The sequence below is a fragment of the Chlamydotis macqueenii genome, chromosome 18 (genome assembly GCF_036417535.1).
Source record: "Chlamydotis macqueenii isolate bChlMac1 chromosome 18, bChlMac1.mat, whole genome shotgun sequence".
NCBI lineage: Eukaryota > Metazoa > Chordata > Aves > Otidiformes > Otididae > Chlamydotis > Chlamydotis macqueenii.
In genome coordinates, this window is record NC_141573.1 from 7,928,895 (window position 1) to 7,956,140 (window position 27,246).

The 27,246-nt window shown below is 43.9% G+C and overlaps 1 protein-coding gene across 1 annotated transcript in view; it reads right to left on the reverse strand.

The window, feature by feature from the left end:
- LOC104476946 (uncharacterized) overlaps nt 1–27,246 on the reverse strand; it is a 125,988-nt gene that overhangs the window by 60,035 nt on the left and 38,707 nt on the right. Inside the window, exons 39-64 of the mRNA XM_086762646.1 lie at nt 27,143–27,224; nt 25,610–25,818; nt 25,378–25,521; nt 25,128–25,284; nt 24,525–24,552; nt 24,316–24,427; nt 24,130–24,222; nt 23,908–23,971; nt 23,719–23,817; nt 23,514–23,617; nt 23,289–23,427; nt 22,193–22,311; nt 21,950–22,099; nt 21,533–21,703; nt 19,794–20,103; nt 19,614–19,684; nt 18,000–18,087; nt 17,788–17,905; nt 17,393–17,516; nt 16,817–16,953; nt 16,471–16,726; nt 14,844–15,086; nt 14,560–14,736; nt 14,329–14,474; nt 14,151–14,241; nt 13,673–14,062 (exon numbers count right to left, since the gene is read on the reverse strand). Coding sequence (XP_086618772.1) covers nt 13,673–14,062; nt 14,151–14,241; nt 14,329–14,474; nt 14,560–14,736; nt 14,844–15,086; nt 16,471–16,726; nt 16,817–16,953; nt 17,393–17,516; nt 17,788–17,905; nt 18,000–18,087; nt 19,614–19,684; nt 19,794–20,103; nt 21,533–21,703; nt 21,950–22,099; nt 22,193–22,311; nt 23,289–23,427; nt 23,514–23,617; nt 23,719–23,817; nt 23,908–23,971; nt 24,130–24,222; nt 24,316–24,427; nt 24,525–24,552; nt 25,128–25,284; nt 25,378–25,521; nt 25,610–25,818; nt 27,143–27,224 — 3,822 coding nt within the window. The remainder of the gene's footprint in view (nt 1–13,672; nt 14,063–14,150; nt 14,242–14,328; nt 14,475–14,559; nt 14,737–14,843; nt 15,087–16,470; nt 16,727–16,816; nt 16,954–17,392; nt 17,517–17,787; nt 17,906–17,999; nt 18,088–19,613; nt 19,685–19,793; nt 20,104–21,532; nt 21,704–21,949; nt 22,100–22,192; nt 22,312–23,288; nt 23,428–23,513; nt 23,618–23,718; nt 23,818–23,907; nt 23,972–24,129; nt 24,223–24,315; nt 24,428–24,524; nt 24,553–25,127; nt 25,285–25,377; nt 25,522–25,609; nt 25,819–27,142; nt 27,225–27,246) is intronic.

Here is a 27,246-nt window from a genome sequence, read left to right on the forward strand (position 1 = left end):
TGTGGCTGAATTAGTGGGCTGAGAGAACTGCTGGAAGCAATCAATGATTTCCCAGGAAGAACCACTGAAGGTCATAATTAATGAGACTTAAAATCTGCAGGTTGAAAAGCAGTGTGGGCCATCCATTCTTTACCATGGCAAATGTAAGCAAAAATTTCTTGGTTTACATGTGAGCACTTGTGAAGACAAGCTGATCAGCTTGTCACAGCCTGGCCATGAAGGGGCTATAAAGGCCTTGCTATCCCCTGTCCCTTCTGCTCTAATTCAGAAACTAATTTCTGCAGATCTTAATGCAGTTGTGATTCACCTTCACTACATCTTAAGGAAAGTGAATGTGTTTGTCCTAGGGGGAACTTTGATGACAAATTTATTGCTAAGTAGCTTCCCACAGAGTGATATTCTTGGAAGTCCTCAGAATGAGCTAACTGAACATGAGAGGCAAATAAAACCCACAATCTGGGATTAGAGGATGGGTAGCTTTCAAATGCACACCACAGGTGCACCATTACTCACACTCCTCCTGTCTCCACAGCTAACATCAGCGGAAGAGATCTGGGCAGCAGATTCTGGCCAAGGAGATGACATTCAGAATGCCCTTTCCATCACCCACCAAAGCAGCTGAGGGGCTCCTGTTACAGAGCAGGTGAGTGTGGTGGGCAAACTGGGAGACCACTGGATAGAAAAATGTAATTGAAACAGCACGTAGCCGTAAGAGGAGGAAGGAAGGGGAAGGAAAAGAAAGGAAGGAGAATGGTGTTAACCCCTGCAGGCAACTGTAAAATAACCTAAAATAAGCTGTACTTGTGAGATTAAAGGTCCACGTAGCCCAACTTTGTCTTTGAAAGAGATGCCCAGGAAGGAGCAGCATCTTGCCTAAGGCAACAGAGTGGCATTTCTCTAAAACTCTCCTGACTCCCAGGATTTATGGAAGCCGTGAGCAGAACACGATGTCTGGGTATTTACCAGCTCATGGTGGATTTTTAGCTGATGAATTTGTCCAAACACTTTTTGAACACATGAACTGTTCTCTGAACTTATGGTGTATTACTGTGATCCTCTACTGAGGCTAACTAATAGCAAGCAAACATCCAGGTATGCAGTTCAATTCACTTTGTTATTATCTTTGACTGAGTTACAAATACATCTTCTTTGCACTTCGTACAAATTTTCATATGAAGTCACATATTTGAGGAAGTAAAAATAGTGATTAAATTGCAGAGAGCATCTCCCAGGTGCCAAGGTAGACTATGCTATAGTTAATCTGCAGGACATATTTATACTACAGCAGGATATTTTTCTTGTAGTACTTTTGAGGGAAATGTTTTTCAAAACATTAAGTCTCCTGTCACTTCAGAGACTCCACCAGTCTCCCAGGTAACATTAGCAAATAGATGTCCTTGGTAGTCAGTCTAAAAGTTTCCTTAATTGCTCTCTGCATCCATCTGAGATGCCAAGGGAAGGATACAAGTTCCTGCTCCTCTTGAAGGGCAAATCAGTTGTGTAAAGCAGAACACCTCCAGCAGAAGACAATGTCACTCGATAGCCAGCAGCCAGGGCATCAGGGTACTGGTGGCACATGTGGGAGATTAGCAACTGGGGGTTCTAACAGTGCTGCAACCTCTGTCCTGAGGAGATTCCCTGCTGACCCCGCTAAACTCTACCACAGACAGACCTTTCTCTCTGTGTGGCTTGTCACAAAGTACTTGAAAAGATCCGAGATCGTCCCAAAGGAGAAGTGAACACTGAGTCCAAAGGAGGACAGGACATTGTTTTACATTTCGATCAGGACCGTGGCCTGAGAAAATATACCCCAATTCTGCTGCAGGTCAAGATGCAGTGCCAACTTCACTCAATCACTGCTTTGCTGAGCAGCACAGGCACATGTTGCTTTCCTTCTAAATCAGTCCCTCAGGTCCCTCAAAGAGCCTGCTGCTCCCTGAGAAGTGCCTCCAGGTGGCCAGTATCTTGCAGGGTACAAGGTCTCAGAGCAGAGCCATCTCTTGACTGCACTGCCATCTGCCTTGTGTGTTTGCTAACACTAAGGGATTTCACCCCTTAGTGCCCCAATGTATGTATGTTGTCCACAGTCCTATTTGTGTTGTAAATCTGAATTCAAGAGAACTAATGCATGTAGAAATGGCGGAAAGGAAGGATCTCTTTCTACAGATTGTATGGCAGATTCACTGGTAAATTAACGGGGAATTCAGCTGTTGAATTTAATTTTATTTCCTCAAACTCTTTCTCATAAGTTTCTTCCTTTAATACAAAATACTTTCAAGAAATTCTGTAACTGGAATAGTTAGCTCAGGAGATACAGATGTCCTTCTAGTCCAGGGGTTCTCAGATCTGAGATCCTCCGCAGTGGGGCAGCAGTTCTGTTGGAACATATGCACTGTATCTATTTTAAACTTTGTCTCTGAGATGGTCCTTTATGGCCCCTTTGGAGTAGTGCTTTCCCCATGATCAGTTAGCACTTGTCAGCTGACAGGCAGCCCAACTTCACAAATATTGTGTCAGTGCAAAAGGCTAACATTCTGCAGTTAAGATAATATACAATAAATATCCAAGAGAAAGGAATCTTTGGTTTCCCTCTCCTTGGTATGCTGTATGGATCCTGCTAATTTATCATAATTTATGGCCTCCTCAAGTGAATAGTACTGTTACTTCAGCACAAAAGAAAATCTGAGAATGCAAAATTTTTTTTTTATGTCCTAGCTATACGTGATGTATCTTGTTTAGGTTATGAAATTGCTATATTTCATACTGTACCATTAGAAAAGTTTTTTTTTTTACAAGTTAAAGACTTCAGGAAAAAAGTCTCACAACAGGTTCATAAAAATAATAAGACTTCTCATTTTTTAAAGCATGTTTACAATGTTTCTTAAAATAAAGGCAAATTATTCAGTTATCAATTTTGAAGAGACGATGGTTTTGCATACCTTAGAATGTATTCCCCAAACCTTGTTGTTCAGGGAAGCAAATAAACAGAACCCTAAAATGGGAACTCTTTCCAAATTGAAAAATAAGCTTTTAATAGATAAAAATAATATTTCAGATTTTAACATGTCTACACAATTGTGCTGGGTATTACGAGGCAATGTGGGATATATACACCTTCTCAGAAATTATAGCACCTTCTCCAGCTGACTTTGAAATGTAAACATAAAAATAGACATGATGATCATCACAGTTTCAGTTGCAAGAAAGTTATTGATACACTTGCTATTCTTCTATAAAAGTGCATATGATACCATCCATATCTAAACAGTCCATGGGAGATGCTTGTCTAAAACAGACCCTTAAAAGCATAGGCTAAAGGAGATCATGCAATATTATAGATACTCTGCTCTCTCATACAGTTTTTCTCACTCAAATATTTCCTTAATATTTGCTCCAAATCCTTTTTACTCCCAATTAAACAGATATAGTCCTGGTGATATAACCATCTGTCTTAATGAAAATCATTTCATTTGACAAAATTATTTTCCTGCTCCCACATCCAGTCTTTACTTTTCTCATCTCTTGACTTAAAAAGTGAAGTTCTATCCATATCATATAAGTAATATGCTTGATACTTGTCATTCTGACTCCTCCTTATTGTACAGAAAGATTTTTCTTTTTTTTCAGAAGAGGTCTACAAAATGTGCTCTATTGAAAGTACTGTATACTATTACTAACATAACCCCTTGCTGACAAAATCAAACATTCATATCCTGCCCCATAGAAAGAATACTTACACTAATATTTGCAATAATTAGATATACCAGTTTTTGGAATTGTTTGACATTGTTGATCGTGTATAAACGTGTGCCTCTGATTCCTTTCCTCCCTGGCTCATATAACAAACCCCATGCATTTCGCTGAGTTCATTCTCCTAAAATACTTATTTTCTTTTCATTAAATTTCTTTCTAAAAATTAGAGCTATTTTCTCCAATTTCCCAGAGGTACTTTTAAGACTGATCCCATTCCTCACTGCCAAAGTGCTTGGATGCCCCCCTTCCCAAAGGACACCCTGACCAGCGCCTGCTTCTGTCAGCTCAGGGTCTTTTCTTCCAGCATTGATGACCCTGACATTGCCAGGCCTTCTTTGGCCCATTCCGCCTGTCCTTGTTCTGTCCCGGCAGCAAACACATGGAACTGACTGACCCGCCTGGTTGGATGTTAACACATCTGGTGTGACTCGATCAACATGCGTGGGCCAGCAGCTTTAGAAGCTCCCGTTTTTCAGTGAGACTCAGCTGCTGGTCTGCAGCTGGCCAGCCACCCGGAGCAGGGCCCACCTCGGCGGCTCCATGCTGCCACCACCCGGTGCCTTGAGCAGAGGGCCCACTCGTGAGAATGCCATCGTCTTTCTGCTCTGGATCACTAAAATCAGTTGTCTGTCCCTTTAGTGTCAGGTGTCAAGACTCAAGCCGAGAAGAAAGCTGATAGGGCCTGTGACCCCATAGCAACAGCCCAAATGGCTGATATTGCTAGGCCTTGGTTTCCTCTGCCCAATTGCCTGTTGCTGATGCCGGCTTTACTGAGCTCTCCAAAGGGCCAGCGGAGTCAGGCTGCAGGCAGAGCTGGGTCTCCTTAACCACCACGCGACAGCCATCGGCCTGGCCAGGGGCTCTCCTGCAGCCCCCATACTCCAGCAGCCCTTGAGGGATCTCTGGTGCGCAGCCCTGCTGCCTTCCCTCGGTGGGTGCTGCCAAGGCACAGCCTGAGCAAAGGAACATGGCCTCCTGCAGCGCTGCTGAACCCCGGAGCAGAGCCTGAACCTGCCTCTGTCTTCATCCTCACCCACACAGGGACACAGGGAAGCAGTCGAAAAATCGTGCATTTTCAGAGCTACAGCCCACCCTGCCTTTAGAGAAGAGACACCCCCATCCACCCCAAACTGAGCCACAGCTCAGCGCTGGAAGTACTGGGGCAGTTGCTGTGTTCCCCATGGGACAGCACGGTGAGCACCCAGGCACTGGGGTGGCACAGCATCATTGCACAGACTTTACAGGGACAAATCTCAACTTACACTCTTCCCAGAGAGAGCACACTCAGGCCTGCTTCTGATTTTTAACATTTCAGCTGAGAAAGGAGCTGAGCTGGAGCAAGGCTCCCCAGGATAAGAATAGCATCTGCCATCTTAGGACACAGCACAGTTGTCCAGCTCCTACATGGCAGCACGTTGCGCTGAGATATAGAAGGCAACCTACCCGCCGAGGAATGTCTTCGAGTGCTATTAGTAGAAGCGTGTCATCTACAAAACCAGGCATGACCCCGCACAGGAGTCTTGCAAGAGCGCAGCTATTTTGAGCTTTTGACATGGAGGATGAAAGGAGACAAATGACAGGCTGATCCTCCTGGCACGGGCAACCTCCAAAGCTCCCTGCAGCCTTGTCTTCTCCTCTGGGAACAACTCTTGTGAAGGCTGATGGGCCATTTGGTGGGACCTCAGAGCCCAGGAGGCAGGGCCAGGAGGGAGCTGTACCTGAGCTTAGGGCACACGGCTGCTTGCTTTATTTTTGACCACATCCTTGAGAGCTAGAGAAAGACCAGAGGGTGGGTAACTGCGTGCAGTGAAACATGCAGGAGGCTACAGGAAGAACCTGTTGACTTTGCAAGCAGAGTCTGAAGAAGGCTATAGCGGGTCACAACAGACACAGCTAGACCTGCGATATGAGAGCTGCTTCTTCAGTGACTTGCCTGTCCTTACGCACTGATGCCCTTTGTGACAGTTCTGCTGTACAAGTCATCAACAAAACTATCTCCAGGTATCACACCAGTGTGGCCAGCAGCCACCAGCCTGCTCACTCACCTTCACAGCTGCTGCTTTCTGTCTTCCCTGTGCCTGGCTTTGCTGGCTGCATTCCCTCATTCTGATGGCACATCCTCAGGCTTCCACAGTGGACACAACATGAGGCAAGGGATGGTGCAGGGTCTGTAAAGCCAGATTTCAGCAAATCTCAGGTAATTTACAGTACCACAGCTCACAGGGGATCCCAATGCCCAGCTCCCTCCCCAGCAGCAGCAACTTCCCCTCAGCACTCTCCTCACTTTATACACTGGGCATGATGGTCCAGGGAATGGGATTGGCCCTTGGGCCAATTTGGGTAAACTATCCCAGCTGTTGGCTACTTAGTAAACTATCCCACCTGTGTCCCCCAGCCACAGGGGCCACCAGCTCCAGCTCCTCTCCCAGCTCAGGTGAGAATTAACTCTATCCTAGCCAGAACCAGGACAGACCCTTCCAGGGTAACATAGGGAAAGGTTGTGTAGTGTGGTGAGAAGGAAGGACCAGTCTGGCATCTCTGCAAGGTTTTCTTAAGGTCTTGTGAATGAAAACCGAGGACTGCTCCTAAAGATCCATCTCCCATTGCTCTCTTCAGACAGCACCGACTGAGGTTCTGCTCGCCAATGCTCACTAGTGACACTGGAAGCAGGCTGGACTTCCTTGTGAGAGCTGGTGTGGCTGCACTTGGGAGCCAGGTAAGGTGAGAGCCCTTTGGATAGTGCTGTCATGGGAGTACCCCCATGGAGCTGTCAGTTGCATCTTCCCAGCAGTGTGAGCATCTATCTGGAGACAAAGCCTCTGGCACTGACTTCTACAAGCTTAGACCAAGCAGACAGTGTCAGTCCTTACCAATTCCCATCACCCCAGGAAGCTTGGGTAGAATCATTTTCTGCACAGCCTGTGTCCCTTCAGCCCACACCACCAGCCCCACTCCCATCCTTGCGGCCCTGCCAGGCTCAGTGCTCCATGAAAGCCCCACCTCTGCTTTTGAACACTCGCGCTTGCACAGTAGGCAGCGCTGGAAAGCTGTGGACTGTCACAGGCTTTCAACATCAATACATACCCTGGCCTCTGCTCCTCAGTCTGCTTCTTGTTTCCTTTTAGTGCCAGCCACATCTCACTCCTCAGTTGCTGCTAACGTGTTTCTCTTTCGCTCCATGTTGGTCTGCATCAAGGGATGCTGCAGCCTGGAGTCAGCTGGGGTGACTGGCAGCGGGCGCTTCAGTGCTGCAACAGCGGGTGCGATTGTGTAAGTTGGTATCGCTGAAAGAATTTCCAAATTATCTCGATAGCCCTCCGCTACCACTGACCTGTGTTTGGTTCACTGCATACACAGCACTGCAGTCTTCGAGGTTTCTGAGAAAATCCTCCAAGGCTGTGTGGGGTCCCTGAAAATGAGGGACAGAGGTTACTTGCAAGTTGAGAGCTGTCGGTTCTATGAAAACATCAGCCTAGGCAGACATCTGTGTCTTCAACATACCTTGGCACTCTCCATGTGTCTTTCACCCAAACTAGAGGCAAGGTGTAATGCATTGGAATAATCCAGCTGAGACAGCTGACAGAGCACAGGAGACTGCACAGTTGTACATGCCCCCTGTGCCTCTGCTGCTCAGATCAGGGTCAGAACAAAGGAAAAAGTGTTTGACAATTTCCCCCTCTTCTTCGTCCCCCATCCCCTTCCCTTCTTCACAAAAATACATTGTCTAAGGAATGGAAGTTACATCTGTCAGGTTTTGAATTTTCTCTTGCTCAAGGTGATGCCACATGCAGCCTGTGGTCCAAGGCTGACCTTTGAGGTGATGTGTTGTGCAGGTGTGGTGGTGCCACGCACTGTGCCACTAATGGGCCCTAAGGCACAGTCCTTCCAGCACAGGGCCCCAGGCAGGGCTCAGCATTTTGTCCATTGCAGAGAAACTAGGAGCAGGCGGTGGCAGCAGCTGAGGGAGTCTAGGAGAAGAGACATGGCACCAATTAGGGGCACATTCAATGTGTCATAACAGTGCTCTGTTGCACCCAAAATTGTCTCTGCCAAGGAACTGTCGGTCCTTCACGGTGCAGTGCACTGTGACATCTGAGAACTTACTCAAAGACTGATGCTTAGGGTTTGTGACTGCCAGGATCACAAACAAAATCAGGGAAAGCAGAAAGGAAAGGATCACCCTCTCTTGCCTCTCCCATGGGAAGGAAGCTGTGCTGAAAGGACAATGGGAGAAGCATTATGCGCATGTGAGGGCAGGAGCAGGGTAAGGAGCTGCTGGAGACAGAAGAGAGCACAGGCTGGACTATCAGTAGTCTCCACAGGAATGACCAGCCTCTAAGTTTGCAGGTCCTCAATCCAGAGTTTGCATTAGCCTCTCCCTTCCCCCAGCCAGGAAAAGCAAAAAAACTTGTGCTGCAGCACAATATCCAAAGGAAAAAAAAAAAAAAAAAAAAGAAAAAAGGCAGGATTCATAGTGTGTATGCACAGGAATCTACAGTCTTTATTCTCTAGACATTGAGGTGGCTACAAAGACTAATTACAGAAGAAAGTGACCAAGAGGTTCACATTTTGTGCAGCCCTCAGGTCACTTTGTTGCTTCATTACTTCCTCACTCTTCCTCTTCTATTTTCCTATGAAACTCTCGGCTCTTCGCTCGGAGCTTGTTGACCTGCGACTCGGCAATGTCAGCGCGCTCCTCGGCTTCCTCCAGCTCGTGCTGGATCTTGCGGAACTTGGAGAGGTTGACATTCGACAGCTCCTCCTGTGCGGGCAGAGGGAGTCGGTGGGGAGAAGCCCGGGGCAGGGCTTTCCCTCCTCCTGTGCCTCAGCCTTTGAGGGCTGCGGCTCTTCCCAGGGGGAAGGCACAAATCTCCATCCCCCACCCACCACTGCTTACACATAAGCCTCACACAGACCTTCTCATTCTCCCCTTTTTAGAAAACCCAGTGTAGACACAGCACAACAAGTTTAGAACATAATTCTGCTCTGGTATGTGGGAAAGAAACAAAAGCTACCTCTGCAGATCCTGATATAGGGTTAGGAATTGGTAAGAGACGGTGAGCCTGTGACATCTCGTCAGTGTCTCTCTCACAAATCCCCTTATCTGAGTTCAGAAGCCCTTGTCTGTACTGGGCTGTTTGCAGCAGCAAAGAAGCCATGCTCAGACATTCAGGAGCTGCAGGACTTCCCTCAGTTCATCCCTGATTACAGCATGCACAGAAAAAGGCAAAGGCTCCTTGCACAATTTTAAACACAGTGCACAATGTGGCTTGGGATTGTACTTCCAACACCTTATTTATCTCCTGAAATTTCCCTGGCCATATCCAAAACATGGAATTCCCTGTAGTAGATGACCATATGCTGAATCAGAAGGATTCCTTACACTACATATTCTGTGTTTCAAGGCACAGAATTCTGGAGTTTTGCCATGTCATTTCCTTCCACAATACTACTGAGCTTTTCCAAATTGCAAGGGTCACAGGCATGTTTCATTAACATAGCTATATGAATTTCAAAATTCTGAAAATATGTTCTTTCTAAAACTTACTAATATATTGTACTATCAGTATTATTAATATGACCCCCTTCCTACACGTTACTTTGTTGTTCTAACGGAAAAAAAAACACTTTATATGCACTTGCCCTCATGGTTAGCCTTCTTATTTGCTCATTGATTACATTCTCAAAGGCCAAGGTAATTTATAAGCATTCCAAAGAACTTGAACCCCTCCATTATTGACCAGTGGCACTTACCAAGTTTCTTACATTCATCTACTCAATGACTATGCTACCCACTTGTAAAGTGTTTCTTGCCAAGCACTCAGAGAGGTACTTACAGCTTCTTCAGACTGTCTCTTGTAGGATTTCACCTTCATTTGCAGCTTGTCCACCAGATCCTGCAGCCTGAGAATATTCTTCCGGTCTTCCTCAGACTGGAATGGTTGGTAAGCAGGAAAGAGAATGACTGGTTTCCCATCTGCAAAATCTGACTGGCTGTGAGAAAACTCTGTCAGCCCAAGGAGGCCTCCTGCCTTACCTGGTAGGTCAGCTCTTTCACCCTCCTCTCATACTTGCGCACACCCTTCACAGCTTCAGCGCTGCGCTTCTGCTCAGCATCAACCTCCCCTTCCAGTTCCCGCACCTGCAATGAGAAGACCAGCTTTGCAGCTTCCCTGCTGGCTACTTATGTGGCATGTTCATCAAGCACAAATAAAAACCCTACGCACTCTGGCCTCCAGCTTCTGGATTTGTTTCTTGCCTCCCTTCAGAGCCAACTGCTCAGCCTCATCCAGACGGTGCTGCAGGTCCTTCACCGTCTGGTCCAGGTTCTTCTTCATCCTCTCCAGGTGGGCGCTGGTGTCCTGCTCCTTCTTCAGCTCTTCTGCCATCATGGCTGCCTGATGAGAGCAAAGGGTCAAAGCCATTTTGAGTCTGGAGACAGTTTGGGAAGAAAGCACTTTTCTTAAGCAGTGAAAGGAGTCCCCAACTCACATCTGTGATGGCCTTCTTGGCCTTCTCTTCAGCGTTGCGGGCCTCCTGGATCGTATCCTCCATTTCACCCTGAATTTGGGCAATGTCTGTTTCCAGCTTCTTCTTGGTGTTGATCAAGCTGGTGTTCTGCACAAAGACAAATTGCAAGACTTGTATTCTGAGGCCTGCAATACTAAACCTACAGCTCGAACCAAGACTTTACTCCTCAAGCTCGCAATTCAAAATCTGGAATTTTTAAATGATTGTTTACAAAGTGTGAGTGGTAGGGTCAGGTGATGGGTTCTGAGCATGCATTTCCTTGTGGACAGCAGTAGAGAGGCCATTCTGCTACTCCCTATTCTCTGGTACATAGCAGTCCTCTGTGTTTGTTAAGTGTCAACACAACTGGTTTTGGCACCACGCCCTTACCTGGGTATGGAGGAGCTGCACACGTTCAGTGGCATCCAGAAGCTCCTGCTCAGCCACCTTCCTCGACCGCTCCGTCTGCTCCAGGGCTGCCCGGAGCTCCTCAATTTCTGCTTGCAACAGGTTTGCTCTGCGCTCCACCATGGCCACCTGCTCCTTCAGGTCCTCCTGTGTCCTGAGGGCATCGTCCAAGTGTATCTGGGTATCCTGTAAAAGAGACCAGAGAAATTGCAAAGTGACAATGTGTGCTTGGGAGCCCCAAAAAAATGTCAGGGAAGCCTTTTCTCTTTCTACAGCTTTGCCAAACGGACCTTGAGCACTGCCTGTGTGTTTCTCAGGTTCTTCTGTGCCTCTGCAGCCACACGATTGGCATGGCTCAGCTGGATCTCCATTTCATTCAGGTCTCCCTCCATCTTCTTCTTCAGACGCAGGGCTTCATTCCTGCTCCTGATCTCAGCATCCAAACTGCTCTGCAAGGACTCTACAATTCTGAGGTGGTTTCTCTTCATCTGGTCGATCTCCTCATCTTTCTCTGCTATCTTCCTGTCAATCTCAGACTTCACCTGGTTGAGCTCAAGCTGGAGGCGCAGGATCTTCCCCTCTTCATGTTCTAGGGAGGCCTGGACAAGTGGACACAAACATTTGTAGCATTGATAAAGCTACTGCTAGCTTTGTAGGTAATTACAGAATATTCCAGGTAATGTCAGCTGCCTGTGCTCCCCAGCGAGAACAGAGAAGGATCAAGCAGTTTTTAGCCATATTTCCCCACTGCTCATATTTTTAGTGCAGACACCAGGGATTACGCGCATGTACCTCAGCTTCCTCGAGAGCTGCCTGGATTTCAGATTTCTCCTGTTCAATCTGTTTCTTGACTTTCTCCAGCTCATGAATCGCCTTTCCTCCCTCAGCAATCTGCTCCGTGAGGTCGGAGATCTCCTCTGTGGGAACAAAGAGCAATGGCATGCTAAGGCACAGAGCCGAATGCAAAGCGCCATGTCACACCAGGGTGACAAGCATCTTTGCTAACCTGCAAAGGTTGGCACACACCCATAGCGAAAGGTCATAATAGTGGACAGTGAGAAATTCCTGCCAAGAGCAGAGGAGCGGAGACTTACGCTGCAAGTTCTTGTTCTCACGCTTCAGCGTTTCCAGGTGATCCAAGGACTCCTCATAGGCATTCTTCATCTTAAACAGCTCCGTGCTGAGAGAGCGAGACTCCTTCTGGGAGGCTTCCAGCTCAGCCTGCGTTTCCTCATACTTCTGCTTCCACTCTGCCAGGATCTGAAGAGAAACGGCACCTCAGTATGGATGTGGCAATCACAAGGGGATGCTCTGCCCAGAAACCCCAAGGCTGGATCCCAAAAGACCTTGTCAAAGTTCTTCTGCTTCTTATCCAGAGCTGCGCAGGCAGCATTTGATCGCTCCACGTCAATCATCAAGTCCTCCACTTCATTCTGCAGCCTCTGCTTTGTCTTTTCCAGGGAAGCACATTTGGCATTCACAGCTTCAACGTGTTCCTCTGCCTCCTGCAGGCGTTGTGCCAGCTTCTTCCTGGGAGATGGAAGCACAGCTCGTAACTGGACACTAAAATGGACATTGTTTTTTTCATTTTCATCACAGTGCTGAGGCACTATGCAGTATTTGGTACCATGCACACAGTGCAGTCTCTGTCCTAGCCAGACATTTTTCTTCCTTTTTCTTTGCCCAGGGTCTAGCTTCCCATCTGCCCGCTGCACACACTACACATTGCCCTTCTATTTTTTTGTCATGTACCCTATTTTCTTTGTGTTTCTAAAAAAAACCCACAGCCTTTATAGTACATATTTCTGTTTCGTATAACTGCTTCCCAACCTACTACTAGGCTTTTGCCTTCCTTTTTTTCAGTGATCTTTTCAAATTTTTGTTCCTGATTTCTGCCAGCCTTCCCCACGTTCCCAACGTACTTGGCCTCCTCCAGCTCCTCGGTGCGCTGAATGGCATCCGTCTCGTATTTGGTTCTCCACTGGGCCACTTCACTGTTGGCCTTGGACAGGGCACGCTGCAGCTCCCCCTTGGCTTCCTGCTCCTCCTCATACTGTTCCCGGAGCAAGTCACAGTCGTGGCGAGCAGACTGCAAGCCGTGGGCCAGGGCATTCTTGGCCTGGTGGAAAAATAGATGGCAATAAGGAGTGGCTGTATCCTGGAAAATTCTCTCTTACTGTCACTTACACACTGAAATATATCCCATAGAAATAGTGATTAGCTGGCTGCATGACAAAAATAAAGGCCAAGGTCTGATACACTGCAGAAAACTGGGACTCCTACACTGACAGGATCTATATTGCATGACTTAATGGGATGTTTTGAAATTTTAATTTGGTCACCTTTTAAACTCTTGAACACTGCAACAAAAACAATGTGATGTGAAATATTTATTTCATATTTAACGTGAAATATCTTCACCTTTATCTCTTCCTCTAGTTGCCGCTTCAATTCTTCAATCTGCTGAGTGAAAGCCTGTTTACCTCTAGAGAGCTGAGAAATCAAAGCATCTTTTTCGTCCACCTGGCGTGCATATTCACCTGGAAAAGTTTGTAATTAAGAAAATATTTTAACAGCCAAGAGAGTCATTTAGGGAGTTCTCCTATTTCCAAACTAGAGATGAAAGTGCCATACCAGATTCTGTCTGCAGACGAGCTCTTTGAGCACTGAGATCACTGATCATGCGCTGATTCTGCTCCTCCCGAGTTTTAAACTCACTTAGTTGGTCTTCCAGAGTGCGGCACATTTTCTCCAGGTTTGCCTACATGTCAATCACACATAAGAAAATAAAGTTACTACTTTGATTATGCCTTAGTTACAGCAGGAAAATATGTCCAGAAGATGTAGTTTACGTATCTGGGGACTGTGTGCATACACCCACAGTTCTATACATTAGATTTGGAGAAAACAGTTTTATTATAACCTCGTAATAGTTAAATAAGATAAGATTAAACACGAATATTACATTGTTTTCAAAATACTAATGAAATTATCTGTGTACCTTGGCTTTAGAGACAGACTCCATGTTACTGGCCAGGTCATCGATCTCCATCTTCAACTCACTCTTCTCCTTCTCCAGCTTCTGCTTCACTCGTTGCAGGTTGTCAATCTGCTCCCCAAGTTCAGCTGTGCTGTCCGCATGCTTCTTCCGCAGAGTGGCAGCTGTGGCTTCGTGCTGCAGCGTGGCCTCTTCGAGGTCACGCCGCATCTTCTGAAATTCTGCCTCACGCTTCTTGTTCATCTCAATCTGAGCTGCAGTAGCTCCTCCTGCTTCTTCCAGGCGCTCACTGATCTCCTCCAGCTCCCGTGACAGGTCTGTCCGATGCTTCTCTGCTTTTGCCCGAGATGTCCGCTCTGCCTCAATTTCCTCCTCCAGTTCCTCAATACGAGCCTGGGGAACATTAGGGACCCTTCACACCCATGCCCTCCTGCTACCTGACCTGAGACTGGGTGAAAGAGGAGAAGGGACAGAGACTTGCCTGCAGCTCCTTGATCTTCTTCTGTAATTGCATGCCCAGAAGTTGCTCATCCTCTATTTTGCTCTGGATCTGGTTGATTTCAAAGTCTTTCCTTTGGGCAAAGCAAACTGCGTTAGAGCCCAAAGGAAAAAGACAAGTGCACCAGCCCAGCACTCAGGTGCCCCACAGCCACACTTACTTCTTCAGTTTCTCATCCAGCTGCTGCTTGTCATTTTCCAAATCCATTATGCTGTCATGGGCCAGCTTCAGGTCTCCTTCGAGTTTCCTCTTAGCTCTCTCAAGGTCCATGCGCAGTTTCTTCTCCTGTTCCAGGGACCCTTCCAGCTAAACACAACAAGACCATCAGTGCTCTGCCAGCCAGCTCTAGCTCCATACCTGCCCTGTTCTTGCTGCAGGCCTGTGTGCTTACATCGTCCACTTGCTGCTCCAGCTTGGTTTTGGCTTTGGTCAGAGTATTGACTTTGTCCTCTTCTGCCTGCAGGTCATCCAGTGTCTGCTGATGGGCCTCTTGGAGGGCTTTCTTCTCTTTCGTCAGCTTCACAATGGTCTCGTCCAGGGCTGCCATCTCCTCTGTGAGGTTTTTCACCTTAGAGAAGAATGGTATAAGTGCAGATAAAAAAAATTTGTTGTTTAGAACTGTATAACAAAAGAGAAGTCTTTTCTGAAGTGAGAGTGACATCTTCTGCTTCATACCTTGTTTTCTGTGGCATGTTTTTCCTTCTCAACCTTGGCCAGTGTTAACTCAAGATCATCAATATCTTTCTTCAGCTCTGAGCATTCATCCTCCAGTTTCCTCTTCTTGGCTGTCAGCTCGGCATTAATTTCTTCCTCATCCTCAGCCCTTTCAGTCACCTCCTTTACTTTGGCTTCCAGCTGGATTTTGGTTTTGATAAGCTGGTCACATCTTTCCTCAGCATCAGCCAAAGCATCAGCTTCCTGGCGAGAAAATACCATTTTTAGGGATATATTTTTTGAGGGAATATAGAGATGCTTCCCTTTATAGTTTAGAGTCCTGGATAGGAACTTTGTAGTTAAAAATTTGGTTTGTGTTCCAATAGAATTAATTATAATATAAAACTGTATTTATATTTTTGGTTTTGAAACAGTCAGTTTTGAAAACTATAACCAAATAAAATAATTTTCAATGTACATGAAACCCCAAGTGTTTACATATTTATGCAAGGTACAGAATCCAATATTATCCCATAATATCAAACATTAGAATAAAGTACATAAATACGAGTTTAATCATAGGAAGTGCCTACTGATAACGATATGCCAAGATACATACAAATACCAAAGTCACAGTTATTCTCTCATCATTCCTGTATTTCTCTTTTTTCACCCTACTGTCTTTTTGAAGCAACTGGTTCTGATTTAGATTTTCATCACCATGGCCCAAAAATATTCAGCATCTAGTACATTTGGCTTTTCCCTGTGAGACACTCATCGGCTGAGAAGAAAAAGAATTGCTGAAAAATTTGTCTCTAAGCTTTTTTTTTGCAACCGATGTCCTATGATATTCGTTATATTTTGTCTCAAGTTTTGGTCTAGCAGAAATAATATGAAAGAAGAATGATAATTTTAGCAGTGAGTGTATTTTTTAACCTTTTTACAGTTTAAGATTCTTTAAAAAGGGGGGCATGTAAATTTTCCTGTATGTCACATAAGCTGCATAGTATGAGTTTGAGGATACAGCCTTTTCTGTTCTGTGAATGATTTAATTTAGAAACTACAGCATTATAACACTGCAGATATATCATACAATTTTATGTCATGATTCTGAGTGATTTAGGAGGGTGAGAGAGAATATTGAATTCTGTTCCCTCTCAGTTAGTTCAGTATTAAAACTTAGTAATGTTTGTAACAGCTAAGCCTGCACCTACACCGGAAAGAAATACATTACCTTGTTTAACTGGAGAATAAAGAGAGGAAAGAAATGTCCTCTTAACTTGCCCTAAGAATTCTGTATACAGACAGGCATTCTGTATACAGACAGGCATATTAAGTTTTGGAGAGGTAGGAAAAAAAATACTAGAATAACAAATGTTGTACTAGTAAAAGTAAAGTTTCTTGACTCCTCTGATACAGTTTAACTGAAAATTATAGAGACCTCAGCATAGACCATAGAAAAGTCTCACCCATGTAATATCTTGACTAAAGCCTTCTAACAGTCCTTATTGAAGCTAGTTATATTTTTAATGAAATACGATTGAATTGAATTAAATTGTAATTTGTATGTATCTTTTGAAAACGTAGTTGTAACTAGCAGCCCGATAGTCACTGATTGGTTAGGATAAGGCACACTGGCAGTACTCACAGCCTGCACTTGCAGCTGCAGGTCATTTTTCTCCTGCATCAGTTTCACCATTTTCTCCTCCAGCTCCTTCCTCTTTGCCTCAGACTTCGCAAGCTCTTCCTTGGTTTTCTCAAACTCCTGTTTCATGTTGGCCATCTCCTTCTCAGATTCTGCACTCTTCAGCAAGGGCTTGATCTTGAAGAACAGCTTCATCCAGGGCCAGTGCTTGACATTCATGAATGCACGGATGTTGTACTGGATACAGAAGATGGACTCCCTGAAAGGTAAGTCAAATTAATATTAAATATGTAGACTATGATGATACAATAAGCCAAATACAGTGAACCTAATTTGAAAAAATGTCTACCTCCTCTCCACCATTCTCTGGTACTCCATTCTCATCAGGAAGCCCCTGCATCTGGCCTGTGTGCGGGTGATGAGCTGTGCCAGCTTCTCATCTCTCATCTCTTCCAAGAGACCGACCAGACCAGCTTTGAAGAACACCTTAGGTAAGAACATGAAAACAGGTTCAGTATATGCGCTTGTTGTTCAGTTTAGGCTGGTACCCATCCCCCCAGGGCAGATAATATGGGAAGTTAAGAGAAAGAGTAAAAGCACAAAGAATGTATGTAATGATAGACCCTCTTTTATATCTCCAAGCTTACAGTTACCTGCAGTTGAGGAACGATAATAGCCAGGCATTTTGCCTCTGTTCTTATTAACCCTTGATTCTTTTATTCTACAACTTTGTCTTAAATTAGGAACCCTTAATTAAATCATCGTATGGCAATGAATTTCAGTTTTATTCAAGTGTCGAGTACTTAGTTGGTTTCTTTTAAATACACTACTTGATCATTTCACATGCTATCTGGAGAATGTGAGTACCACTCTCAAGCCATGCAAACCAAAAACGCACAGTACTTGAAACAAACAGTTCTTGTACCTTGGTGTGACCGAATTTGTATTGAGTGTGGTCAATATCAATTGATCCAAGAAGTTTCTCACAAGCCTTCTTGCTATCAATGAACTGTCCCTCTGGGATGGCACTTGCGTTTAATACTTTGTATCTGGGAGAGAAAATAGGACTTGCATTGGGCTCGATGATCTCAAAGGTCTTTTCCAACCTAAATGATTCTATGATTCTATGAATTGTAAAGAGGTCTGCTGTTGAGACCAATTGGCTGGTACACTACAAGGAAGAGTCTAAGAACTGTTGAGAACACAACAGAGCTGCTAAACATAGACTTTAGAGAAGGCTTTAGTCACCAGAGGTGAAACTTAAATTTCACAAGCTACTAAAGATGGACAAAACAATCCAGTAAGGGGAAGAAGTCTGACCTCTGTTTAAAATCTGCATACAGGACTCTGTTGGGAAATCCTTTCCTGCAAATTCTGATTCCTTCCAGCACACCGTTACACCGCAGCTGGTGAAGCACCAGTTCATGTTCCATGGCACCTAGCAATTCAAAGCACAAATACATGCTATACTCTGTAATAACGAGGGGAGCAGCTGCGACACACTGAAAATCTTCTGGATGCAAGTCTCTTACCAGGTGTTTTTGTTTCATTTGGGATGATGCAGCGTACAAAATGGGGGTGAGTGCTTCGCAGATTGGTCATCAGCTTGTTTAAATTCTCCTGTGAGAGTCATTAACAAAAGTTTATATTAGTAAATGTAATTTCCATTATAAGCATCAAGCCCTCTGAAATGAGATAATAAGATATCAGACAAAAATTAGCTTGCAGAATCCTGAACTGAAGGCCCCTGCATCAGTTTTTCTGACTTTCCACAGATCTTTGCTGTTATTAATTTAATGTATAACATTATTCTGATTAATCTGTAGGAAATATCATATTCTTAAATATACAATTTTAATACATTTCACTGACTCTAGTGGAATGCCTTCATTAGAAATTATATCCATCTTCCATTGGATGTACCCAGAAAGATAAACTGGTGCCTCTGTGAGGCAGTTTGATGCATACTACAGCAGACATTTAAGATGGGTCACATGGAGCACACTATAAAGAACTTTCCTGTTTTCCCCACTGAAATTAAAAGGAACAAAAATGACAAGCTGTGTTTTATATGTCTAGATTACATGTTTATCTTGCAAGGTAAGACAAGAATATGGTAAGATGAATTCCAACATTGTTTTGTAATTAATATCTGTATACTTATTTATAAATAATTGTTACCTATCGTTAGTGAAGGGAAGCAGATGCCTACAGAGGACACCTCAGAGTATACAAATTAAATAGACAAAACATTAGATGTCTAAACACTAACATGTCTAAACGAGAGAGATAGTGGAAGAAAGTTTGAAAACATAACAGAAATGCAACCCAAATGCAGCAAATAATATTTCTCCTGTAACATTACCTCTTAAAGACTTATGACTTTTAAACATAGGCTTATTGCACTATTTTTGAATGATACATGCTGGTAATAATTTCCCACTTGCAAGCCCAAGGCACTACAGCTATCATTTTTCTTGGGACACACATGTCCATGTCCTGTTGCAGAGCACTGTCTAAGAGGCTGTCAGGTGGTCAAGAATCACACAACAGCAAAACTGTAGAAGAAATTAGACTATACCAAGAAGAGAGTCCTAAATGAAGGATAACTGTGGTAATAAATGACTTCAGGAGAGACTAGGTATTTCACCTGGCAGAAGTGTATGGAGAAACCAGATAGCAGGACTTGGTTATCACAGAGAACTGTCAAGTATCTGACATCTTAAAAATCCATAACCTAAGGAGTGGTGATATTTCAACTACAAGAGATTAATCTCTCAATTGTGGAGAAAAACTACAGACAAACAGGTCATCCTCCAGAGCAGTGCCCAGAATGTTGTTAAAGGATAATAAAAGGTCCTTAAGCCAGAGGTGGGCATCTGAAGATGTATGTGGTGTATTTTAGGTATATTTTAGAAGTTTTCTGTATGATATTCTTCCTTCTAGAAACGTCATCCTGGGATAAGTAGACAAAAAGAAAAGTTGTGCATGCAGTGGAATGGAGCATAAATAGATTACAGTGGATTCATTCCTAGCAAAATATGGCCCAAGAACTTCAGGGTCTTTTAACACAACTAAGTAAAAAAAGACTACCCATTTTAAACGGTGGGTCTACTTAGGAAGAAATAGTGATCTCTCTACAGTACCCGGAAAAGAGCTGAGACAGTCTGGAAGGAAGAACCCTTCTTCTTGCCACCTTTCTTGCCAGCACTAGCCTCTGCAAAATTGAAAATAAATAAAACAGGTTTTAGATTTTTGCTTTTTCCTTTTATGATTCCTTTTTGTAAGGTGTACATCAGTGAAAATATGGGATTCATAGAACCAACCTGCTTCTGCTCCACCATAGTTGGCAAAGAGAAAGGCCAATGTTTTCAGTGATGATTTCTGGTACAACCCAATGACAGTTTCATTCAGAGGGTCCTTGTTCTTCTCCAGCCAGCCAGTGATGTTGTAGTCCACTGTGCCAGCGTAGTGTATCAGAGAGAAGTGGGCCTCAACCTTCCCTTTGGTAGGCTTGGGCTTCTGGAAGTTCGCGGACTTGCCCAGATGCTGGTCATAGAGCTTGTTCTTGAAAGAGGTGTCAGTTGCCTTGGGGAACATGCACTCCTCTTCCAGGATGGAGAAGATGCCCATGGGCTGAAAGGAATGCCCAAAGAAGACAGATTATAATTTAGTTTTCAGGGCAATAATGACCTTCACTTAGGCAGAGTAGTGGAATAGAGACTGAGATACACATCAGAAATTATTATAATTTAATTACATTTTCTGCTAGAAAGTGAGATTAAACATACTAATACTGATGTATCTTAACACCAAATGAATTGTAAAGACTAATGGAAATTCATTTTGCTTGTGTTGAGAACATGCTTTATAAAATCAGAGCACTACCTTCTTAACCAGAGCGACTCAAAGCACATACAAGTGTCTTAGACAAATTGAACGTGAGCCAACAAGTCACCCTTCTGGCAAAGGCAGCCAACTCATCCTGGGCTGCATTAAGAGTGTTTCCAGCAGCTCAGGAGTGGCAATCCTTCCTCTCTACTCAGCTCTGCTGAGAAACACCTGGCGTGCTGTGTCCAGTTCTTGGCTTGCCAGTACAAAGAAACGTGGACATAGCAGAACGAGCCCAGTGACAGGCTACAGAGACATTTAAATGACTGGAACACCTGACATACAAGGAGAAGCTTAGAGACAGGACTGTTCAGCCTGGGACAGAGAAGATTCTGGGGGATCTTATCAATGTGTATAAATACCTAATAGGAGGGGATAAAGAAGACAGATCGTGAGACTTCTCAGTGGCGTCCAGTGACAGGACAAGATGGAACAGGCATGAATTGAAATACACAACATTCCAGTTAAATAGAAGAAAAAAGCTTCTTTACTGTGAGAGTGGTTAAAAGTTGGAACAAGTTCCCTGGAGTATCTGTGGAGTCTCCACCCTTGGAGATATTAAAAATCCAACTGGACATGGGCGTGAGCAACCTGCTCTAGCTGACCCTGCCTTCACCAAGGGGGTTGGACTAAATGATCTCCAGAGCTGCCTTCAGACCTCAGGAGTTTTGTGATTCTGTGTTTCTAACTACTTATCATCCTGTCAGCCACTGAACTTTTAATCTCCTGTGCAGTGCGACAGCCTTCTCATTGTCAGTCAAAGGATGTACGTAAGTGCACTGACAGTTTTGTATGTCCATCTTCCACATTTATTTTGCAAAGAGGTAGCTATGCTGCTGTACAAGCACAAGTCTGTTAGAGCTGAAGGATAAGGAGAACACACTGACCTGAATATTGACTCTAGCGGTTTTGGAAAAATCTCTTATTGAGAGTTAACAAGCTTTTGGCACTTCAAAAGAGATCACTGCAGACTTGCTGCCACAAAGTTGTGTGAAATCTCTTTCATCATCCTTCAATCTCTGCCTTCACTCGACAGAAAAAATAAACTATAGGGCAAGGTATTTTGAATAACAAAAGCTGAATATTTGGACATGAACATAGAAGATCCCTTTGAAAAATGAGATCAAGTAATTACAGAATTTCCACTCGTAATGCACTTGAACAGGAAGGATACCTTCTCAATGAGCTCAATGCAGGCAGCCAGGTCCATCCCAAAGTCAATGAATGTCCATTCAATTCCTTCCTTCTTGTACTCCTCCTGCTCCAGCACGAACATGTGGTGGTTGAAGAACTGTTGCAGTTTCTCATTGGTGAAGTTGATGCACAGCTGCTCAAAGCTGTTGAACTAGAAATAAAATAAGAAAGACCCCTATTTACAAGATGCAACAATAATTGCAAAACCTCACCCTTTAAAAAAAAGCAATGCATTTGTCTTGGTTTCATTGTCAAGTCTGCATTTCTTCAGTCTGCTTTATGTCTACGTATTAAACAGAGAAATGCATCAAATTAATTGTCCACAAGGAATTTTTTTTAATTGATAAAAATCCAATTGTCACTTCCAAATAGCTCTTAGCAAATCTTTATTACTTACATCAAAGATCTCAAAGCCAGCAATGTCCAGGACACCAATGAAGTACTGTCTGGGCTGCTTGGTATCCAGCTGTTGGTTGATGCGAAGAACCATCCACAAGAACATCCTTTCATAGACAGCCTTTGCAAGAGCACCTACAGCATTATGCACCTACAAGAAAAGTAAATGCCTGGAGTTACCATACAGAGCAGAGGAAAATTAAAAGGATCTTGACATGGTTCCAGGTTACCATATCTTTCCTACCTGCTGCGCAGTTTGACCTTTGGTCACGTATTCATTCCCGACCTTGACTCGGGGGTAGCACAGTGCCTTGAGCATGTCAGCTGAATTCAGACCCATCAGGTAGGCAGCCTTGTCAGCAACTAAAAAGACAGAGGAAAATGGAAGAATTTAGTGTCATAGAGACTTTGAATCCTGGATTATTCTCTAAAGGCTGCAGGTTCAGATTTCTGTTCTTTGAAATCTTTCAGTAGACTCTCATAGAGGGAATCTTGCAAACAAGAAAGATTTCCTTATGCATATTTTCCTTTTCTAAAAGAATTCAGGTTTGAAAATCTTCACTGATGCATGTAGAAAGTAATGATGTTTTCAAAAATCTCCTGGCACAAAATTGAAAGCTGAAGCTGAATATTTGAAGACTGAATATTTGTAGCATATTCATAGCTCAGGAGCTGCAGTGACAACAGTCAAGTACTGATCTACATTCAAAACCACACAATATTTAGGATGGATCACAGAAAGGATACCTCTGGTCTCTTTCAGATCCAGAGTCTACAACCCTTTCTGAGCTTTGTTTTCTGATGTTCAGTAAAACTCACTGGGTTTCATCCATTTACCTATGACACTTTCTACCTTCTGCCTAGTCTTTTAGCCAGAGAAGATACTGCTCAGAGAGCTGGAGATGTGGGTTGTAGATCCTGTGCCAACAAAGGAGAAGAATCATATACACCTCTGACACGAGAATTCCCTGAGCATCTGACAGGTAAGGGTGAATGCAAACACGGTCCCCCAGCCTGTCAGAGCTGAACCACTTGACTGTTTCACAATTGCAAGCCATATTCAAACAAAGGTATGGCTGATAATGTTACAGGAAGGACATCTGTCACTCCTGACTTCCTAGAAGTGTATAAAGGACAGTTTAAACTATTAAAAGTTCATAGCATAATATACAAAAATCCTGAGATCAGGGAACTTGGTGTACTGAGAAGAGGACAAGGGACAGTTATTTTTCTGGCTAAACGTTTTCCTTGAGATCCTAAAATCCAACAAAGAACAACTTTTGCTGTCTTTCATGTCCATAGTGGCTTACAGAAGTGTTAGTTAGTAAGTTTGAGAATACCTTCTGTGCCATCTGGCTCTGCCTGCTCCTCTCTTGGTTTCTGCTTGAACTTCAGGTTCCCGTAGTGCATGACAGCCCCTGTCAGCTTGTAGATGGCAGTCTTTTCATCAGGAGTGAAGCCCAGGATGTCAATGGCACTCTGATAATACAATCAGCAATGTGAAATATTTGCATGTTATGTGACGTATGACCTGTGCCTTTTGACCTGTTCTGTAAGTTACTTACATCTGTAGCCATCAGCTCCTCCTTGTCATCAATGCTGGGAACAGTGATCTCACCTTGACTCACAAAAGGGTAGTCATAGGGGTTGGTGGTGATGAGGAGCATTTCTGAAAACAAATGGGTTCATGGGTTACATTTCATTGTTTTTGTAACGCAGTTAGATGTTGCTCAGTGATCTTCCTCCGAAAAGCTCAGTGATGCCTCCTACCTATTAGCTCTGGCTTCTTGTTGGAGGTGACCTGATAAAATATGTGGTAGCTTCTTTCTGCCTTGAGCTGGAAAGTGACTCTGGACTTCTCCAGCAGATCTGGCAAGGAAGGTAGAAAGAGTCAGGCGCAAGACTGCGTGTAGAGGTGGGAATTTGGGAAGGAACGGGATCAGGGCAGGGGAGTCTTACAAGTTTCAATGTCAGCAGAAGCCAGTTTGCCTGTGGCTCCAAAGTGGATTCTGATGAATTTGCCCTGTTAAGGAGAAGAAACAGCATTTCAGCCTGCATGTATTTCATTGCCATCTCCTCATGTGAGAGAGTATAAATATCTAATGGCATAAATACCTATATACCACTAGCCCATCACTACCGTTAACATGGGAACAAATTTTGTCTAAAGCAACAACTTACAAAGCGTGAGGAGTTGTCGTTCCTCACGGTCTTGGCGTTTCCAAAGGCCTCCAGCAGTGGGTTGGCGCTGATGATTTGATCCTCAAGCGTTCCCTGCAGGATGATAATTATTGCTGGTCATCCTCTCCAAAAATCACATCAGGAACAGAGGAAAGCACTGATTCAAGCCAGCATCTATTAATTGACCTGCATTTTGCCTGACTGCTCTTCCTTCTTCTTCTCCCCGCTCGCTGCAATTGTTGCAAAGTACTGGATGACACGTTTCGTGTTCACAGTCTTCCCTGCCCCGGATTCTCCGCTGTCAAACCAAAGAGAGAGGCAGAGAGCGGGTGGTCAGACAGGAGGTCCCCTGGCACCCGGCAGCCCTGCTGTGACCCACACAGGGATGTACATACGTGATCAGGATCGACTGGTTCTCGCGATCTGTGAAAGAGGTAGAATGAAAGACAGCGTTAGCTGTTGACCTGGGTAACACTCAGCTGAATGAGAAGTAAAGTTGTAAATGGAGGTTAGGGCTTCTTCAGAAAGTCCAAGAGGACCCAATTCCCTTCCAGGTCCTCACAGTAGTAAGTATAAGCCGAAAGCATTGCACAGAGCTGTCAGAGGCATGTGGTCCTGAGACAAGCTGTGCATCCACTTGCCCTTCACACAGATCTCATCAAGAAATTTAATCAAACTGCCTGCCTGTGTTCAAAGTAGTTGACTGTATGGAATAATAACTTTTTCTTTCCTATCAGTGAAAAAAAGTAGCAAACTGAGTCAAGTACTATTTCTGCAATGGGAGAACATAGAATTTCATAGAATAAAGTAAAAATAATACACAGCGCTGAGTCCATGCATGGTTTTGGGTCAGTTTCCCTTGAAATTAATTCCTGAATAACTCAGTCAAGTTCTCAGTCAAACATCTCTGTGCTCTTTTTAGCTGGCTTTTCATATACCTCAGGGAGATTAATGTGGCTTTGTGGTTTAGATTGCTGTGAGGGTGGTCAAGCACTCACCAGTCAGCATGAACTGATAGGCGTTGTCAGAGATGGAGAAGATGTGTGGAGGGGCCTCCTGGCGCTTCTTGCCTCGGTAGGCCAACACCACCTCCGGGTTGTACACCGGCAGCCACTTGTAGGGGTTGACGGTGACGCAGAAGAGACCCGAGTAGGTCTGCGAGGAAGGGAGACAGCACGTTGGCTTCCACTTAGCCCAGCAGAGCAGTTCCTCCCAGCTACCCAAGGGAAGAGTGCTGCTGGTACTTACGTAGATCATCCAGGCTGCATAACGCTCTTTGAGGTTGTACAGCACAGCGGGTTCGTGGAGGTGGGTCATCATGGCCATGTCCTCAATTTTATCGTACTTGGGAGGGTTCATGGCGAAGATTTGATCTTCCTTCACGGTCAGGGTCTGCCAAGGAAACGAAAGACCCATGTATGTCACATAAAAGCTGAGAGTGAGAATCAAATGGTATCCTTCAGCCTTGTTTCTTTCTCACCTCTCCAGCTTCAGTCTTGACAGTGACCTTCCCTGATTCCCTGCTCTGGATTGTACCTTTCACAAAAGATTCTTTAGGATGGGCCACAAAGACGGATGACTTGGCATCGAAAGGCTTGTTTTGGGCCGCAATTCTTTCCTTCTCTGACTTTCGGAGATAGGGAGCTGCCTCCCCAAAGACGGCCATCTCAGCATCTGCAGAGGCCATGTCTGCACTTCACAAAAGGTGCGTCAGCAGAGGACTCTAACGGGGAGAAACAATATGGCACTAATTATTAATGTCTGTTCTGTAAGACTAGGAAAAAAATTTATATACTATGCCTTGGTTTCTCTTCATACTCTGAGTATGTGGAATATCTAACATGAGCTAACCAGAGACTTAATTTTTAGGTAAACTTAGAAAATAAGAGGTTTTCATTGATGTAGTCTAGGTCTTCAAACATTTAGGAGAGTAACTTTTAATGATCTTTCAGAACTGTGGGTTTGGTGCTTTAAGAATACTGTGTGCTGTGTGTAAGATAAGAGTGAATTTGCTGAGCAAGTTTCACTAAGACATCACTGTTTGGAATTGAATACAGTTAGGATATTTTGTTAAAAGGATGAACAGTGAAGTTACATTTCTGAAAAACTGCAGTTTATGCGACCTGCTGTCTTGGGAAACATTGAACATCTGGGACATTTACCTATTAAATATAATGGTAACAGAAAGGCAGTGCGAAATTAATGAGTTTTGCTAATGAAGCTGTCAACTGAAAGAAAAGTGCAGGTTTTGTGATCTTTTACTATTCTGTCATAGTTTAATTTGTTGTATGCCTTTGTCATTCTTCAGTAAAATATCTACATAATTTCAGACCCAAAGTTCTGACTTGGATGAAATAAAATTCAAGCATTGAAATTGGAATTACTAAGCCTGTATTAAGATCCAAAATAAACAATTACTGAAAATAATATAAGAAGAGGTGAGTTCCCGAAACTTAAAAAGATAAGAGTATTTGTTCAGATGCTTGGTGTGCAGGTAGCTAAATTTACCCAACTGTGCTTGAAAATTCTCTATCTACATTAGTAAAATTTATTCCTTCTTTTCATTAGATAACATTTTTTTTTTTGGTCTGGAGTAAGAAAGTGGCTATATAAGAGAGCTCTGGCACTTTACAAAGGTGGTTAAAAGGTCTGTGTGCTCAGATGATTTATTAATTCATACATTCTCAGGTAGAATGCATAATTTTCCACTTTTTCTTGCTGTGCTCATCTTGGTCCAGTTCTACTGATGCTGTAGCAAAGATGGGAAGCCAGCACAACTTGATCCCTCTTAGGTCAGTTAAGCAGAAGTGAAGAATTTCCCTATGGGGATTTTCTGGTCTGCCATCAGTGGTCAGAGACTTCAAATGCAGCCATTTGGAAAGCTTGAGCATTTCATCACCTTCTACTGTAATCGTACTAGGTGTGAATATAGAGTGAAACAGTGACCTTTCAAGAAATCCCACCCAAAAGGATTTTTCTCTGCCCTCTAAGAATTAATAAATCAGGTTCTTACCTCTCGTGACAGCAGATGGGTGGCTTGCAGGCTGGCAGCTGGTCAGTGCTGTAAAACAGAAACGGCAGCTCTCTACTTGCTGCTGCACAGAAATCCAGAGTAAA